Consider the following 19,120-nt stretch of genomic DNA (forward strand, 5'->3'; position numbering starts at 1 on the left):
TAGCAGATTCTTGTAGCTGTATTTGTGTATAATTATTCCACAAGTTCTCTCTTTCAATATTATTTAACAATTAAACCCAATTTAAAAACACCCAGACAACTTGGAACAGTCCAGTGTGATGGGATCTTCCAGCTCGCCTCTGATTGGTCAGTTGTGGGAACAGGAAATAAAACATTGATGGTCGCTCCTCTTCGGTCTGTGGATGCTCTGCTTCCTGTGTCTTCGGCTTTTCTGGCGAATAACTCCAGTGTTTTTCTGAGGTTTGTGATTTTATTCTTCATTTATCTTCCGCTCGTGAACTCGTCACTTGTCGGGGACAGAAGAGGTTCGTGTGTTTCCTGTGTTTGTCAGTGAACTGGTGTTATTTAGGTCAACCCTGGGAACAGCTAGCTTATAAATAAAATGTTTGCTTCAAGTTATTCACGCTGTGGAGAAGATGTTTGTTTCAGCGCAGATACAGATAACGATATTTTACACCTAAGTAACTATTTGATGGTTATTTTAATTATAGGTATTGTGGTAGGTTAACGTTAGCTTCATTTGCTGTGATGCTACTATAATAACACAATTTAACAGGTAACAGATTTCTCCTCTAAAATCACATCCTCAATAAAAAAGGCAGATGTTTCTTAAAGCAATTATTTAAACATCACAAACACCAGAGACAGGAAATAACCATTAACACAGTAAAACAATAAAAACGGAGACATGAGGAGATGTATTTCAGTCTCTTGTTTCATTTACGTTGCATTGAAAGAGACACGTTTTTTTAAACAGCCATCAAATGTCATTTATCAAGTGCAAAGTTTGGTTGAACTGGACGCACAAGTGTTCATACGACTGATATTAAGTTGAGAGGCAGAGACCTGTTGTTTTAGGGCAATACTAAGTGAATTTCATTGTAAAGCTGATCTGCCTGCTTTTATCAAGTTCATCAGAAATTGTCCTCTTCAAATATCTCATCTCTTAAATTAGGAAGTTGCCTTTTTTTATAAATATATTCTGTTGATGGATAAACTACATCATTGTGTTGTTTAATATCCGTCATTTGACTGTAGTGCTGTGAAACCAATCTGAAGCAACTGAGATGCTGCTCGTCTCATGTTATTAAGTCAACAACAGCTGACGTCCAACCAGAGATCAACACAATGTCCCATTAGAGTCTCAAACTGGTCATGTTGTCATTATTCTTTAGCTGTGGTTTAACGTAACATTTATTGTTATCAAGATATATTTGAAGTTATCTTTGATTCACCGTCTTCATGTTATTTTTACCACAGGAGGGGGGGGACCCACCAGCTGCCAACATGTCGAGCAAAAGGGCCAAGGGGAAGAACACCAAGAAGCGTCCTCAGCGCGCCACCTCCAATGTGTTTGCTATGTTTGATCAGTCCCAAATACAGGAGTTCAAGGAGGCTTTCAACATGATCGACCAAAACAGGGACGGTTTTATTGACAAAGAAGACCTTCATGACATGTTGGCCTCATTAGGTAAACTCAGCAATATGATGTGCACACATTTAGACGGTGATGCAATGATTTTAATCTAAGTGCAAGAAGTTCAAGAAACATTTGGTTTAATAAAAATTAGCGATAAAGAAATCTTGGCACAATCCTCTATTAGCAAGTATTTTAATATATTTAGTAAGTATTCTGGAAGCATGGGTAGTAGGTAAGAGACGTTTTATTCAGTCTTCCACTCTCTTCTTTTCCCAGGTAAGAACCCCACAGATGAATACCTGGAGGCCATGATGATTGAAGCACCGGGGCCAATCAACTTCACCATGTTTCTGACCATGTTTGGAGAGAAGCTGAATGGCACAGATCCTGAAGATGTGATCCGGAACGCTTTTGCCTGCTTCGATGAGGAAGGCACAGGTGATGTTAAGATCTAAGTGAGACAGAAGTCCTCCAGGCCATGGTGTCTTCAGAAGTTGTCCAAGTGTACATAGGCAACTGGACCTGCTTGTGATTCTTCTAGTTGCCCACATACACTTGTTCAACTTCTGAAGATAACCAGCTTCAGCAGTGGAATTGTTAAATGGTAACACCAGTAACCTGGTGTCCATAACCCTCTATGTCTGCTACCTGCCTCATAATTGAGTTCTTCCCTGCAGGTGTGATCCAGGAGGAGTACCTGCGTGAGCTGCTGACTACGATGGGCGACAGGTTTACAGATGAAGAAGTGGACGAGCTCTTTCGTGAGGCCCCTATTGACAAGAAAGGCAACTTCAACTATGTAGCGTTCACGCGTATTTTAAAGCACGGTGCAAAGGACAAAGACGATTAGGGACAGAGGCTTCGCTGGATGAGGTTTACTCTCTACATGCTGCGTGTTGTTACTGGGTTCCCACTTCTAAGAACAGCTGTATCATGTAGTTTGGCTCATGACAAGGCTTCACTTTGCTGTAGACTTCTGAAGGTCATTTGTTTAAGCTGCTTTTTGGACCAACCCTTCTCTTAAAGCTCATTTGCACTTATGTGAAAAAAAAACACTAAGGGTCTGTATAAGCTAGTAAAGATGTATGTGAAGACCCCCTGGATAAAGCTAGAAAATAAACTGTTATTGTAACTGGTTTGGTTTTATTGAAAATGTTTCGCACTCTGACAATTAAATTGCCACGTAAAACACCAATGCTCTTTTCATATTTCAAAAAGTTTTTATTTTTAAAACAAAGAAAAACGATTGTGTCCTTCTGAGATGGTTTAGAGCAAATCAAACTCCACAGTTCACAAACATTTCAAAGATACACATGATCACTCACTGGATTCAACAAATGGTGCTAGTTGATGGAACAGTGAATACATATGGCCAAAAGTAAGTGGACAGCGGTGTGTAGCGTTGGTCTTGGCCATTTTCTTTATTCATCTTACAAAGTACTGCTCAGAACAGTGCAGGCTGTTAGCATAGCCTATTAAATTATCATTTTGGATTCTTAATCTAATTGGTCATCCATGTGCTTTTGGTCATGTGTTTACAAAGTGCCCTTAAAAAACAAAACAAGATCTCTCCATGTTTCACATTTTCTGATCTACTGGTGAATCTTTCATTTTTCTGACATCATCATGGATAATTTAATAAGGTATAGAGCAGTGATCACAAGTTTTTGATGCATTAAAAGGATCCACAGTATATAATTTCCGACAATTCAAAGCACCTCTGAGTGCCCGTGGTTAAAACATCTGAGAAAGCTCCAAATATCCACCTTTACCCCAGAGAATGTATCTGTGCATCACCGTCGTTAACCAGCCTCCTCTTGTTCACAGGATCGTCTGTGATGAGGGATTTCACTTCACACCAACAATAAATAAACAAGGGTCAGCTCCACACTCGAAGCTTTCTGTACACGTCGCAGTTGCTCACAGAGCAACGTATAGCACACGACGAGGGAGGCTTTGTTGCTCTACTCTGCCAGGGCAAGGTTTTTTGACTGGACCTTTGTTAGGTGATCTGATATACAGGCCTCGATCTTGTCACATTGGGCCAGGAAATCCTATCGACAGACAAAGATCACACTCAATAAAACAATGTCATTATTATCAAGTGACTTTAAATCAAAACATTTTTATTTAAAGGACAAAAGGCTTTACCTGCACTGTCTTTATAAGTCCCTTCTTCTTCATTCTGCAGTCGTTGAAGTTTTCTGGGATGCTCTGTTAGAAGAGAAGAAGTTCTAGGTTTGCTATATGTGACGCATTAATAAAACATGCCCCGAAAGAATAAACACCTAAATCAAAATAGATTACCATGGCATCTATCTGCTCCAGAATCTTCATGAACTGCTCAGCTGCTATTTTCACTCTATGGTCTAGTTTCCCCAGAGCCTCTGCCTGGAGGTCTTTGGCCAGGAAGCCCTGGATAAATTAGGAACACCGGGACATTTAAAAATAGAAAAAGGCAGTGCAGGAGAAATATGCAAATCGAAAACTACAAAGAAATCCTTACATTCTTGAGTCCAGTTAGCTCCCCGTCTACTTTCTCCAGCTTTTTAGCCGTTAGTTCCACAGATTTCTCAATGTCCTTCAGCTTCTTCAGTTCTGCTTCTTCCTCAGGACTATTCTGTTGAGAGATTTTAGAGAGTTTGTTATTTGATCACACATTCAGTCACCCATGAGAAATTTGACACATGTAAACTCTTTACCCGCTTTCCAATCATCATGAGCTTGCAGCCTTCTTTTATCCCATAGGTGGATAAACTCTCCTCCATGTCCTTCAGGGATTTTCCTGCCACAGTGAAGAAGGTGAGGTTAGAGCGGTAGTACAAATAATAAGAATATTAAAGCTTGTTTGGCTGAGAATCCTAAGAGACCTTGAATCTACCTTTGAAAATGAGTTTCTGTGAGGCTGCTGGGACTCCGGTGGTTTGAACGAGAGCGTCTGACAAGTCTTTGACAGTCGGACCCTTCCCATCGTCAGGAACAGTTAATGTGATGCTGTGCTTATTTGATCCTGAAGTTAAGAAAAGACACCAAAACTGTTCTTCACTTTCCTGTGTGGCAAATAATATCTTCACGGAGTCAAGTGCATGACTTGGTTATTAGGGAAACTGTTCCGATGCATTGATTCAACAGCAGTGAACAATGCTTTATTTCATTTTTAGCAAATGTTACCTGCACTACAAAATAAATGTGTTTAAACACAATTACTGAATATATATTTCAAGCATTCAATCAAATTAATCGTGATAGTTTTTGATATCGTCTATAAAACATTTATAGTGTTTGACCATATCGAAGCCTTGGAGGAAATCTTTTCCACGGAGCCAATGTTAGGCAACAGCTACAGTCCGTTAGCTACAGTACGTTAGCTATCCGGTTCCTAGCTACACGACCGGTGGTCGTCAGTAAATCGACATGTTAATTCCTTGCTAACACGTCACGGTTTGTCGTTTAACATGTTAAAAACATTCTTTACCGTTTGCAACTGTGACTGTGATGGTTTGCTGTGACATTTTCCTTCCTGGAGTCTACACACATCAACATGGAACCACAAAGCTAACCGCTGCTGCTGCTGCTGCTGGACACGGACTACTTCCGGAGGCACACCGGAAACACTTCTCGTGGCGCTTTGATTTTTTTTTTATTTTTATGGAAACTTTCAAATAGAAATGAATCAATAAGAAAATGCGAATGAAACTGATTGAGGGAACTTGTTCATGTAAAGAAACAAGACACACTTCTCAACAGTATTTTTATTTTATGGATTAATCACGTGGTTAAACTTGGAGACACGTTCAGAGTGTTGGCGTGACATGTCTTCTTTTTTTTTTGTCTTCTTCAGAATAAGAGTTTGGCTGAAGGCACAACGCACGCTGGACACCTGGCTCTGTGGCGCAATGGATAGCGCGTTGGACTTCTAGACAAACACGAGTGCAGTGATTCAAAGGTTGTGGGTTCGAGTCCCACCAGAGTCGGTCTTTTGGGATGAAGACAAATAAATCACCATCAAAGTCACTGCGGAGTCTTCAAAGCACTCTTCTTCACCTCTCATCAAACCGTTTTGTGCGAAAGTTTGCCCGTTAAACAAATCTGAACAGTTATAGTGACAGTAATTACTGAGCAACAGCGCCCTCTGCCGCCACACGTGATGATTCACTCTTTCACAAAACTTCACAAACAGATATAATTTTCGCAATTTGGGCTTTCTCAACCACCGTGGTGGATATTACCCACGATAGTTAGTTCTACACTTCTCACAGGAGATCGTACACAAGCACCTAAGTGACATAGAGCACAAACACATGTTCAGGGCGAGGGGTCGGGACAGAAGTGGCTCCATTCTCTTTGTTTTGATCAAAGCTTCAAACCAATTTTGAAGCTGATATTTTAAGGTAAAATGTTTTGCTTTAATCTGAGAGTTTTAGACAAAGCCAGGCTAGCTGTTTCCATGTTTCCAGTCTTTAAGCTAAACTAAGTGTCTTGTCCTTGTAGTCTTGTATTAAATGGACAGATATAAGTGTTATCAATGCTATCATCTAAGAGAGAAAGCAAGTAAGACGTTGCTGGCGGCTCAACAGCAGCCTACACTTCCGCTTTACATCGGGGGCCTTGAAGCCATGTGGGCCCTGTGTGACCCTTTACAAATAATAATTAACCACAAAATGTTGATAGTAGTCCACCTTCTAATTAAAGTGTTAGATTCTGTGTTTTCTTGGCCAGCAGCTTAATGTCAAGGTCTGCGAGTTGAGTTCAATCCACAGAAATAAGAACCCACAGAGAAAGAACAATTAGATAATTATCAATGAATCAATAATTCAAGGTTGCTGTAAAACACAATATTTATTTTGCATGTTTCAAGTAGCCTAAAGATATTTTGAATAGATGAGTGGGAATCATCTGTACCACAAACAACACACAGAACTTAAAATAAATTAACACTAGGGTGAATGAGAAGTCAAGTGTTAGACACGAGGCCGAAGGGCAGAGAAGGAGAAGAATATGTTTTTAAAAAAGGCCACATGCTAGTACAGTAGTAGTAACAACACATAACCACACAACTTCAAAATTGTAGTGTTTCAGGTCAAATGGTTTTTGTATGTACAGTGGAAACGGCTTATAGTGATCACAGATATTGCGATCAACCTTCTATATGGATCAAAAAGCTTGGGACAGAATTATTGTGTGCGCACGCATACGCAAGAGTGCAATGTTAGCTTTCCCTCAAGTTCCAGAACTATAACACAGAAGCTACAGAATTTGTCAACCGCTTTTAGTAATAATTTTGTCCCGGGACAAACATGACCACTTCAATCGATTTCCACTGTATTGAGTGTTACTCTACATATAAAAGTGTTTTCAGGTGAAGTGCAGTGGTTTTGACCCGCTCCTGGTTTATGTGGCAGGAATCTGCGGGAGGCCGAACTCATCCACCAACACTCCGTCCTAAAACCAAAGAGGAAAACGCTATTAACGACAAACTTCTGAATATATATTTGTATTTCAAGTGTTTATTATTCATTTGACTAGATCTTGTTCGACAGTGCAAAGGTTCAGTCGAAGCGAATCAGAGCTGCTTGTGAACAAACCACACAAATAATTCTACTTTTTAAGCAGGTTAAAAACAGATATATTACTTTTACAAAAGAAGTTAAGTTTTCACCCATGTCTGTTTGTTGGATGTTTGTTTTACATAAAAACTACAGATTTCCACCAAACTTGTTGAAGGGAAAGAACCTGAGTCTGAGTGTCGAATGTGATTTAAGGGGCGGATCCAGGACTTTTATCACCTCCTTATCTATGTTTTATGAGGAGTAATCGTACCTTGTTTGTTTTGCTGTCACTGGGGATTCCCTCAGGGATCGACGGAGCAGCTGATGCCTCATCCAGGTAGGTGTTGTCATCATCCAGCAGCAGCTCATCACCCAGTGCGTCCAGCTCTGAAACCAAAGTTACACAGTCACTGTAGATATGTAGACTCAATAACTACTCCTGTTTCAAAGTGTCTCTGAGGGAAGGTACTGAAATATTTTTAAAAGCAAATGCAAAACAAATGTGTCAGACACAGTCGGGTCTACCTGCTTCAAGATCATCCTCGTCTATCTCTGGAGTGCCGTAGCTGCGGCTCAGGGCCTCTTGTACCTCGTTGGCATCTTCCATCATGTCCTCCAGTTGATCCTGTAAATCCTGGAAGTCCAAAAACAAGTCATCACTTTTAGTAACAGATACTCACAACTGGAGTAATGATTTTCACTTGGGATTTTCCACATGGTAGAAATCTGTGTTAGAAAATTAAATTGCTGTTGTATATGTACTGACAAACAGAGAAAACATGACTTGATGTGGCCTAAACCATCAATGTAATGACTGCTGAGAAGTTTTTGAAACAGTGCAGTGGTGTGTAACTGTAGAGATTTAAATGCGACAAACTCACATCAATCTGATCAAGTTTGACGTCCTTGTAAGCCCTCTTCATTTCCTTTGCACCGATCTTCATAGCCTCCACCTGCAAACAAAAATAAAGTCACAATATTTAGTTAGAAGCTGGATTGATCAGTGTGAACCTAAACCAGACCACAGTGACGTTATCACAGCGTGTGGCTCTTACTGTTGTCTTAGTGTCCTTTAGGGTCTGGATTGTGTAGTTTGCCTGCTCCATGTTGAAAGACTGCTGAGCCAGCTGCTCCCTTTGACCTTCATACCTGTGGGAGAAAAGTTCACAATGTCACACTAATATATATATACAGAAATACATATACAGAAAATGAGTAAGAGAAACAGAATTTTGATAAGTGAGTCATCATTTCAGTAATTTCTTGTTCCAAACTAAAACTGGTTCCATCCTCTGAATAGTGAAAATCTGCCTTTTCTTGACTTTAATAAAAACAAAACAACTGATCACATTTACTTGACGTCTAGGGAATTTTTTCCTAGCGCTAGTCAACACTGGTGAAGGCCAGTATGCCGCAATGTGCAGGTTCATTGTTGTCTTCATCTTTGCTTTTTAATGTCTTTATTGTATCATAATACATTGTACATAATACATAAATTGTAAATCCTTCTATATACAACTGTAAAATATTTGAAATCTGACATCAATATGAAGTTTTCCAACTTTGGTTAGAAATCTTTGATAACATTATGTGATGGAACATTTAATATTCAAAAAATAAATCAGCTAGTGATCTGTGATGTTCGTACTGTGACATCTTAATACATATCTGCCAACATACTGTGTACATGACATCTGTAGTTATTGACTCTCGTGAAATAATGACTAGTGTTAAAAGAACCTGATCAAAAGAAGGACTCACATTCTCTTCTGCTTCAACACTCTCAACGCCTTCTGTTTCACCATGTTCTGCATTTAAAAAAAGGAATAAACTCAGTTTCTTGTTTGCCACGATTGTAAAGAACGACAATGACACTGCGTCTCTTGTAGTGTCTCACCTTGGAGGGCCCGTCTCTCATCTTTTTCATCTGATCCTTGTACTTGACGAGCTCAGCGTCTAGTCTGCCAATCTTCTTCTCTATGGACTCTGACCTGGCATCCACCTGACACATTGTAGAGATGATTCATGATTTCACAGCAGATTAAACTCAGTGTTAACAACATGCCTGTGTCTGAGCTGTCTGTGTGTGTGTGTGTGTGTGTGTGTGTGATGGAGGGGAACAGCTCTGTTTCTGTGCAGGCTGACGATGCTAGCTACATAATAAAAACACATGAACAACAACACAGCTGAACTTACATTACCAATACAGTCCGACAGGTTGGGGGGGGGCCCTTTAGGTTTCCCGCGTCCGAATATCCTGTTCATTTTGCCCACGTGTGTTTCACCTCTGAGCTTTTCTTTATCTTTGAAGACACAAAAACAACCAGACGATCCAGGATTTCTCCATAGAACACACCCGGAAGTAACGGTTCCGACGGGCACGGCTCCCATTGGTCGGCGTGAACAGTTGCGGCCAATGAGGGTTTAGACTCCCGCCCCCGCGCGGCGAGCGGAGGAACAGCAGCTGTAGCAACGGACCATTGTCTCCGTGGAAACGTTCTTCAGCTGCAGCCTTTGTTAAACCTGCAGCAGCACACAGCGGATCTATGTCTGATTCTATGAGTGAAGAGTAATGTAGACTGGTTGTATCAGATTGTCACATATGCATCACTCCGATGGACAGTTTATCAATCGTGTTATAACAGAAACAACAACACTATAATAGTTATTGCAAAGAAGGGGAAGCAATTGACAATAATTCTATACAACTACTTAAACATCCACTGTGTCTACAAATCACAGCAGTAACTTCCTTTAAATCTAACACATACATTTATCATATTCCATTCCCAGATTTGACCTTATTCTGGTTTTTATTATTGTAATGGGTGGCCTTGCTTAAATTGTAATGTTTTTATTCATGTATTTATTCTTTACTTGTTTTTAAGTTGGGTTTTTTATTTATAAAAATCCTGGCAACAACTTTGAGTACAAGTATATAATAAGTTTAGTAGAAGTATAGTTAAAATCTCCCTGCTCTTTAATTAATGCATCAATGGGCCATTAGAGCATTTAAGTGACTGGAAAAGCCTGTATGGACAAAGATCCATTCATTTATAACTAAACCACAAATAAAAAGTGGTTTGAAGGCAAGAATCCCATCAACATCTATTACCAACATTTATAAAAAAAATATTATCAAGGAGCTAAAATAACACATATTCCTCATGACCTGGCAAAAAAACTATTGAATAATATCATATAGAACTTATTACGCTTTAATCAAGTAATTAGTTACTAGTTGCCATTTGTAAAGGCGTCCTTCTCTTTTTTAAAAAAGTGGCACATTAATTGCCTAACAATACTTATTAGGACATAACACTAATACACTTTCTATAAATAGAGCTTTGTCATCCCCTCTGAACTGTGACCTGCAACAGAAGCTGTTTGTGACAGCTTCTCTTGAACAATGAAGCCTATTAAAGCTTTATTAGACTTCCTATGTGAAATGGCTCGCTAATAAAAAGTAATCGTCAACAGACAAAGAAAGAGAGCAGGAAGAAAATCATTATTCTTCGCTGTAATGGCTGACAGCTTCATCAGTGCTCACAAAGAAAGACTGATTTAAATTGCCCCTCAGAGTTCTGACAATCTCTGCACACCATTAGTCCTGTCAGCTGATGTGAGGAAGGACGCATCTAATACGATCTGCTGACCAATGTCAACCACAGGAGAAAACACAGTGTGCCCTTATAATAAAAACAATAAAAACATCATTACACACCCACCACTGCAGCGCCGGAAAACATACTTGATGTCATGTGGGATTAGTTTCGAGGACAACCCACCATATTCTATACAGAAGCAGTGATTTGTTTATACCAGCAGGGTCATAATGTTTCCCAGTTCCATCCGCACTTGGCCCTCGCTTTTTCACGAATATACATTATATATATATATATATATATATATATATATACAAAATGTATTCATCATATTACTAGAAAATTATCTAGTTTACTTATTATGTTTCCTTTAAAATATTTTTGCGCTTGCAGATTTACTGTGTTTGAATGTTATTTCTGTGAAAAAGGGTTATTGATTATAGTTTATATATCTTGATGAAATCACACATTTACTGACTGAATATAAAGATATAAACTAAAATAATGAAGTCTGAAAAACTCAAGAACCTGCCACAAAACGGCATCTCCAGAATATGTCTTTATTCGAGGCCCCGTTAGGAGAAACCATTGGAAATGAATCACAGCACGATCCTCTCCCAGAGTTTTGGTGATTTGAATCAATGTGAACCATCATCAACCAGTGATTTTGGCAGTGATGGAGAGGAGGAGGTTGTGCAGCGGGTGTGAATAACTGTTGGATAAAACGTGGGGGGAGGGGTCACTGGTCAGACATGGTGACAAGGATCGTGAAGGGACGTATGGACAGAGTGAGAAAGTGGAGGTGAAGGACACCGACAGATCAGGAGTAAATAGGGAAGGCAGAGACAGAATGCGAGGGAAAATTGGTTGAGCAGTTTTTGCGTACGGAAAACAGATGAAGACATGATCTCCTTGACGAGGGTAATTAAGCTGCATGCAGATCTTCACAGTGAAGGTTATGTCCAAGGGGATCTGGTCTCTGTCTCCACCATCAAAATGTTCTCAACACACACTTGAGCATAAACAGATCGGGAAAATCCGAAACCATAAAGAGCCACAGCTGCAGGAACTTAAATCTGAAGCTCCTCACACTTTGTAAACTGCGCTGCAAGGCCATCGACACAATAGCGCATCTCACCATGGAAACACTGGCTTTGAGGCTGAGCTGAAAGGCGTTAATATGAACCAACAGGAAAAAAAATCTGTCGGATTTGTGATGTTATTCCATTCAGCATTCTGAGTGTTAAACAAAGGAGGAGAGAGAAATGAATCAGTCTCACATTTTCTTTGGTGATTAATTGTGATCACCGGCTTTATTGTGACTTCGTTGAAGCACATTCTGACATTCAGAGCTATAAGATACAGCAAAATGTAAATACAGCATATAACAGATACAAGGAGTTTACAAAGCAGCAGCACATTATACGCGTGTGGGGCTCAGACCTGGGCTGACAGCAAACAGTGGGTTGTCCACTGTGAGGCCAACAGGAGTAGATAGAGCTTCAGTAACCTTCAGCAGTAAGTTTATACAAGCATATACATTCCGACTCTTAAGGGAATAAATAATCACAAAAACAGATGTGGTTGATTGCTGATGTTTTGGAGCAAGCAAACTTTCAAAGTTAAGACACCAAGGATAAGGCACAAAAACACATCTTCTGCTATAACTACATCTTTATCAGATTTTGGCAGGTTATATATTTATGGTTGGCTCTAGATCAAGAACTCAAACTCTCAAAAGATTTGAATTGAATCTAATATGGTGGATTTGACGAAAAGCTCCAATAATACAAGAAAGACATTAAATCGAATGACTTGTCACAAGAGGTGAATTACAGCACAATAAACAATGGCTCCAACCAGGTGAACTGAAATGAATTCAATGTGCACAACGAAAAAACAAAGGTTCCTTATCTGAATACATTCACTGATTGATAGTTAGAGTAATGAACTAATTGATTCATCATCAGTGAAGGGTAGGTCAAACACATAAAGCTGAGGAGCCTACGCAGTGCTATTTAAATTAACTGCTCAAAATCACGTTTCAGGCTGTCGATAATACAATAGAATTTAAAAAACAAACAAATCTGAGAACTGAGAGGATACATTTATTTTCGTGAGTGGTATGTTGTTATCTTGTTGGTTGTTGCCTTGGAGCCCTCTGCCCTAGTTTCAGACAAGGTGAGAACACGCCAGGACGACATCACTGTGTGCAACACTCGACATCTCCTGGATGTGACGTAGCCTCGCAGCAGGGACGGTTGGAGGGCGAGGAGCAGTGTCGGGTGTAATAACCGCTGCTTCATGCATCAGAAACGTGGACGCAGACGTTTCGAAGCCTCGTCTGTCGTCTTGTCAAGACAAAAATATTCAGTATCTGCTCGTGGTGAATTACGGAGGACGATCCCTGAGAGGTCATTAAATATTCTACATGGGGAGACTCCTCAAAGATAAAGGTGATGCTATAAATTTACAGTTCAGCTTAACAACACACCACAATTCACATTAGACACAAAATGATGCTCAAGATTCAGCTTGTGGCTGAAAAAAGGTCTATTACTCTTTTTATCCTGTGCATAAAACTCTCCTTGATCTTTTTATGCACGTGAGAACTATATTATTCATTGAAATGTAAAGGTCTATCGGACGAATAGTAAAATGTGAATATCCACACGGTAAAATACTTTTGGTTTGTCTAGTTTCTTTCATCATCTTTTTTTAATTATTGATATAAACAACAAGATGAAGAACAATATGCTTTGTTTAGATCTTTTTCATTAAAACAACCCGACCTTTTCTGTTGACAAGTTGGTCCTAAAGAGTAAATCATGACAATCACTGGTAGTGCTTTTCGAAAAGCCTCATCTTTTTTCAAAGGTCACTCATACGTTAATAAATTGTTCATTTTTTTGTGGACTACTTACAACTGTGGATTCATACGAGATTTATTCCAGATAAATGACAGTGACCATGTTTCCTGGACGGGACAAGTCACCTGCAGCAGCCTGGCTCGTTGTAGGTCAACAATGGAGGAATAAATTATATCAAGCTTTGGATGCACTGATGAAACTTGTTGGTTTTGGTCTTTTTGTGGGATTTGCTGCAGATTATAACCATTTTACCCTGAACATGCCATTAGACTCTCTAGCCAACCCTCTGGATAAATAAATAAAGATAAGCCCTCTCTGTTAGATGGCACTGGTAATTTGAGTCAAGCCCAGGTCATTGGAGTCCTCCCAGCCCTGACGCATGGAGGACATTTCCATGGCTAGTCATACGGGCCTGGCCTGTCTCATACCTCCATGAGCGTCTGTGGGACACGAGTGGTCCCTCAGGGTGCTCCTCACCCGGCTCACCCCCTGGCAGTCCCTGTGTCCCTTCGTCCCATGGCAGCAAAAGTCCCTGAAGCACCTCTTGAAGTTCTCATCGAGGAAGGCATAGAGGATGGGGTTGAGGCTGCTGTTGGTGTAGCCAAGTGCCACGCAGAAGAAGTAAGCGGCCATGACGGCGGTGGTCTCGGGCACGTTGGCGGACAGGGCCTTGACCAGAATAAAGATGTGGATGGGCGTCCAGCACACCACAAAGACGGCTACCACCACCAGCACCAGGCGCGTGATGCGGCGGAGGTTGCGGTCCTTCTCCCGCGAGCCCGACAGGAGGCGCACGCTCTTCAGCCGCATGACCATCAGCGTGTAGCAGACGGTGATGATGATGACAGGCACCACGAAGGCGAAGATGAAGACACAGATCTTCATAAGCGTGTCCCAGTAGATGTAGGGCTCCGGGAACTGTAGGGCACATTCTGTGGTTCCTGGTAGTTACAGGAAACGAGAGTCAGAGGAGGTTAAAAACAGCCGTCATCTTTATTTAAGCAGAAAAACAAGATGATGTTTAGCAGGTTAATCCTTAGAATTTACATCTTGAAACTTCTTTATTAATCTTATCTCAGAGTTTTACGTTTCCAGTTTGTCTTTGTTTTATTTTTATTTTTTTTATTTAAAGCCAGTAAAGGTAATATATTTTTGACTTTACTGACTAATAATAATCCATAATAACCTTTCAGAAAAATTGAAATCCAGTTATCTGAGAGAAAACTGGACGTCTGCACTTCCTATAGGATCTGTTTCCAGCCTTTCGGAGATCTGGCCCGTGAAGCGAGAATTTGACCAAAATAATTTCAAGTCATAAACATTTTAGGGTTAATAACAACTTTGAACAGAAGATGGAGCCAAATGGAAAGTCCAGCACCAAAAAAACTATTATTAATTATCCTCAGGGGAACATGAATATCTGAAATAGATTTCAAGCGAACCGAACCCAGTGCATTTGCCAAGACATTTCACCGAAAACCCAAACAGTTAACCTCAATTAGAACTTCTGAAAAGAAAAGTCTGCAGGGGATCCTTAAGTAAAATTCATCCTCTGAGAACCATGAATATCTGATATAATTTCATGGAAATCAATCTTTTAATTGTTGAAATATTTCCGTTTGAAGTGTTAAACTGACAGAACGAATGATGGACACTGACAACCAGAGACCACAGAGTTTCATCAGCTAATCTATAGTACTCTGGGTCAAGTGCACTGAGCTTAATTGAACAGAGGCTTCATGTGAACATTCACAATTTGTTAGATTGTCGCTGAAAAGAATAGAGGACAGAAAAAATACTCCAAGCCCTATTCTCAGTCGAGTTAGACCCATTGTGTCCGTCACAGCTTCATCCAGTCAAGTAGCTGTGATCCAGGCTCTCATCAAACCTGCATATCCTCCTCTTCAGGAGTTTGAAGGATGCTGCAGCTAATTGGTATAATTCAGAACATGGATGTCAGGATGCAGAGCTTTGGCTTTGATAAGAGTCCGTTTACAGCTGAAAGGATATTTTTGTCTCTATAGCAGACACAGACATGGAAACATCTGGATAAATACAAGGCAAAAGACTGTGAATCCGTACCGGTGTGTAACAGTGTGAATATATGCAAAGTCATGGTACCGTTATTGGTTTGAGTGCTGCCCAGTATCATGGCAGGGATCCCGGCGGCAGACGACAGCACCCAGATGATCACGTTGATGATCTTGGCCTTGACGGGCGTGCGGAAGTCCAGGGCCTTGACCGGGTGACACACGGCCACGTAGCGGTCCACGCTCATCATGGTCAGGGTGAAGATGCTGGTGAACATGTTGTAGTAATCGATGGAGATGAAGACTTTGCACGCCACCTTGCCAAAAGGCCAGGAGCTGAGCAGGTAATCGGTGCTCTGGAAGGGCATGGTGGTGGTGACCAGGGCGTCGGCCACGGCCAGGTTGAAGATATAGATGTTGGTGGCTGTTTTCATTTTGGTGTATCTGTAGTGGCAGGAGATAATAAATAGGTTGAATGGGTTTGATGGACTTTTCCCTGACTTATCTTTGTTTAAATCAAAGTTTTCAGATAGTCGTCTGCTCGGCTTTCTCTCCTCAGAGATCGACCTCAGCCAGGGGTGTCTCAAGGGTTACATAGACTGTAAATAAAGATGGATGACATTACTGCCCCCCAAAAGCGAAGCCAAAGCAAATGTCACCTGGTGGCAGGCTGCGGTATAAATCATAAATCCTGCTCAAACCTAGCTTTGTTTCTGGAAAGTAGGAGGAAGTGGAAATGCGTCTATGCTGTAAACTAAAATATTAAGCCATTCCTGGGGGGGGGCCCTCTCAGCTCAGAGGTCCCAGGCAATTGCCTGCTTTGCCATACCTTGTTGCAATGCCCCTGAACTCAGCAGCTAAAACCCTATGGACACATGTTTAACACAACCTAGAGTAAATTAGACCAAAGCAAGGAAATTAAAGCAAATGGATTATTTCTTATTCAACAATTACAATGAAAAGAAGCTTTTTACCGAACCTGAAATGGGAGAGAGACAAATCTCAGATCACCATGAACCTTGTTACAAGGAATTGTCATCATTTGTGAAGAAGCATGGTTCAGAATAATGCAGCTTAGTAATACATGAAAAACCAACACATTGTGTGCACCTGCAGGAGAAACACGTGAGAGGCACAAACAATGATGGATTCACGTCATTCTTAACTCAATCAATTCATGACAGCAGTTGAACTAAACTGCAAATCCATGAGCCCATTCAAAATCTTAGATTCCAAACTGAAACGAAAAACTCACCTGATGATGACATACATCACCAGACAGTTGCCCACCAAGCCCACCACAAACACCGCGGAGTACACCGCCACTATGATGGGGATGATGGGCGACAGGGGCTCGGGCTCGGCGTCCCATGTGCCGTTGGGTGTGTAGTTGAAGAGGTCCGGGGAGCCGGGCTGCCAGGGGAAGTTTGGGACGCACTCCTCCGACTGGCCAGAGGGACACCGCTCCTCCTTGAAGATGTGCACCACGCTGCTCTCCATGGCGCTGGACGCACAGACTGACCGCTGCTGCTGCTGGGCGTAAACTGCGCGCTCCGGTTACACAGATGTCAGCAAAGACGAGGATTTCTCACGACTGCTGGTGGAAAAAAACAAAAAAACACACCAAATAAACAGTGCATCAGCACAAACGATGGCTCCAGTGAGTGACAGCGCGCTCAAGGACGTTTCATGTTCCATCTTACCTGTTTTTTTTTCTGCTTCCAAAAAAAGTTCCTTCAATTAAAACAAGGCTGGTGCCGAGTGTCTCTCGGGAGGCACGGCCACAGATGAAATCCAAATGTTGAGGGTTTGACAGAAACAAGAGGTTTCTTGGTAGTTGTGTGGAGGAGCAGAAAACCCACTGCCTGTGCCACCGCTGCGTACCCGGAGGTGCGCACTCGAACCCCGACTGCTCATTCAGTGACATCAGAGGCTGAGCCAACAACACATATCACAGTACCCAGCAGAACAACTCTCACCACATCACAGTCACACACATTCACCACACAATCTTTATCCAACGCTGTGTTCAGATTTTATTGTTGTGCGTAAAATCTGGTAGAATGCGTAAGAATTGACCCCTCACGCGCGTAAGTCTCCCAATCAGACACCTGCTCGCTCATTCCTAAACTTAAATAAACCTTCTTTATATATTTATACATATATTTTGAATTAGTTCACTGTAGTAAAACCAGATCTGCTTCAGCATTACGTTCACATCTTTTTGAAAATGTTTTTTTTTCCCATCAGCGCTGCCATCAGACGTTCCCTAGCAACTCCTTTCAGATCTACCTCTGCAATGCAAACACGCAGAGGCCGGTCAAGTGTCGAGGAGACATCTAGTGGGAAGGACACTTCACCTGCAGCCTTCACACGATGATTAAAGCGGTGCGTGTACGAACCAGCAGCGAGGAGCTCTGGTGTCAGGAGAAAACTTTTAGAGACGGAATTAATGAAAAAAACTACTCATCACTTCAGTTCATAACATTTTAATCAGAAAACGCTTTACTGGAGATGACAGTTGTCATCTATCTATCTGTCTATCTATTGTCCATCCATCCACCTATATATCTGTCTATCTATCTATCTATCTATCTATCGTCCATCCATCTATCTATCTGTTTATCTATCTATCTGCCTGTCTGTCTATCTATCCACCTATCTATCTATTTATCTATCTACAGTATCTATCTATCTATCGTCCATCCATCCATCCACCCATCTATCTGTTTATCTATCTATCTATCTACAGTATATATCATCCATCCCCCATCTATCTAGTTATCTATCTATCTGCCTGTCTGTCTATCTATCCACCTATCTATCTGATTATCTATCTATCTACAGTATCTATCATCCATCCCCCATCTATCTATTTATCTATCTATCTACAGTATCTGTCTATCTCAGTGCTGCTATCTTTAATAAGATCACTGCCCCTCCTCCTCGTTTTCACCCACTTCTCTTCTCTCTCTCTTCCTCACTCTTTCTCCTTTTACACAAACTGGTTGAGGCAGATGTTCGCTCACACTGACTCCAGTTCTTCTCGAGGTTTCTTCCTGTTAAAATACTTTATTTCTTACCACTGTCGTCAAATGTTTGATCGTCATGGGAACTGTTTCACTTAAATATCTCAGGATATCGACCTGACTGTGTCGAGTGCCTTCAGGTAATGCATGTTGTGATTTGGTGTTGTATAAATTAAAGTGAACTGAACTGAATTATCAATTCAATACTCTGGCTCCACATTTAAAACCTGCATCGATTAGGATGCCCACTTCAAAGACCAAACTTGGCATCACAGACATGATAAGATAATTTAGTTTTAAAATAAAAACCCCAGTCCTCATCTTTTTCTCTCCCAGCAGATTAGACAGACTCAGCTCATAATGAAGCAGGTGCTGTTTCTCCTCTATGCACAAACTCTCGTTGCTTAGAGACCCATCAAGGCCAGATGTTGCTTAAGTGACAAAGCCTCTCTGTAGGTGTGTTTCTATTGTTCAGGTCTGTGCCGGCTTCACTTTTAGAGACCGAGTGTTTGTCAATGCAAATATTTGATGCAACTTTTACTGAGGTGCCACTTGAACCTTGGACTGACGGCAGATCAAAAGTGAATCGCGTCCCTC

General features: G+C 41.0%; 4 protein-coding genes and 1 non-coding gene across 5 annotated transcripts; 2 read left to right on the top strand and 3 right to left on the bottom strand.

Annotated features, from left to right (window-relative positions):
- Positions 1 to 121: 121 nt before the first annotated feature.
- myl12.2 (myosin, light chain 12, genome duplicate 2) lies at positions 122 to 2,635 on the top strand. The gene is made up of 4 exons (XM_020111105.2): positions 122 to 260; positions 1,281 to 1,491; positions 1,717 to 1,878; positions 2,118 to 2,635. Exons 2-4 carry the CDS (start codon positions 1,308 to 1,310, stop codon positions 2,288 to 2,290), a joined length of 519 nt encoding a protein of 172 aa, XP_019966664.1. The 5' UTR covers positions 122 to 260; positions 1,281 to 1,307; the 3' UTR covers positions 2,291 to 2,635.
- Positions 2,636 to 2,640: 5 nt separating this feature from the next.
- Positions 2,641 to 5,055, bottom strand: bag1 (BCL2 associated athanogene 1). The gene is made up of 7 exons (XM_020111095.2): positions 4,916 to 5,055; positions 4,322 to 4,450; positions 4,143 to 4,225; positions 3,947 to 4,060; positions 3,748 to 3,855; positions 3,592 to 3,654; positions 2,641 to 3,494 (listed from the first exon to the last, which is right to left on the bottom strand). Exons 1-7 carry the CDS (start codon positions 4,950 to 4,952, stop codon positions 3,405 to 3,407), a joined length of 624 nt encoding a protein of 207 aa, XP_019966654.1. The 5' UTR covers positions 4,953 to 5,055; the 3' UTR covers positions 2,641 to 3,404.
- A 267-nt stretch (positions 5,056 to 5,322) lies between these two features.
- Positions 5,323 to 5,414, top strand: trnar-ucu (transfer RNA arginine (anticodon UCU)). Its single transcript is given in 2 exon segments — positions 5,323 to 5,359; positions 5,379 to 5,414. It is a non-coding gene; the product is annotated as a tRNA-Arg (tRNA).
- An 846-nt stretch (positions 5,415 to 6,260) lies between these two features.
- chmp5a (charged multivesicular body protein 5a) lies at positions 6,261 to 9,375 on the bottom strand. Its single transcript, XM_020105340.2, has 8 exons — positions 9,186 to 9,375; positions 8,887 to 8,991; positions 8,751 to 8,797; positions 8,045 to 8,138; positions 7,871 to 7,942; positions 7,515 to 7,623; positions 7,261 to 7,376; positions 6,261 to 6,882 (listed from the first exon to the last, which is right to left on the bottom strand). Exons 1-8 carry the CDS (start codon positions 9,252 to 9,254, stop codon positions 6,832 to 6,834), a joined length of 663 nt encoding a protein of 220 aa, XP_019960899.1. The 5' UTR covers positions 9,255 to 9,375; the 3' UTR covers positions 6,261 to 6,831.
- A 2,500-nt stretch (positions 9,376 to 11,875) lies between these two features.
- oprk1 (opioid receptor, kappa 1) lies at positions 11,876 to 17,112 on the bottom strand. Its single transcript, XM_020105690.2, has 3 exons — positions 16,750 to 17,112; positions 15,586 to 15,938; positions 11,876 to 14,405 (listed from the first exon to the last, which is right to left on the bottom strand). The coding sequence occupies exons 1-3, from the start codon at positions 16,992 to 16,994 to the stop codon at positions 13,867 to 13,869; spliced, it is 1,137 nt and encodes a 378-aa protein (XP_019961249.2). The 5' UTR covers positions 16,995 to 17,112; the 3' UTR covers positions 11,876 to 13,866.
- Positions 17,113 to 19,120: the final 2,008 nt, after the last annotated feature.

This window comes from Paralichthys olivaceus, chromosome 16, assembly GCF_024713975.1.
Source record: "Paralichthys olivaceus isolate ysfri-2021 chromosome 16, ASM2471397v2, whole genome shotgun sequence".
Lineage (NCBI taxonomy): Eukaryota > Metazoa > Chordata > Actinopteri > Pleuronectiformes > Paralichthyidae > Paralichthys > Paralichthys olivaceus.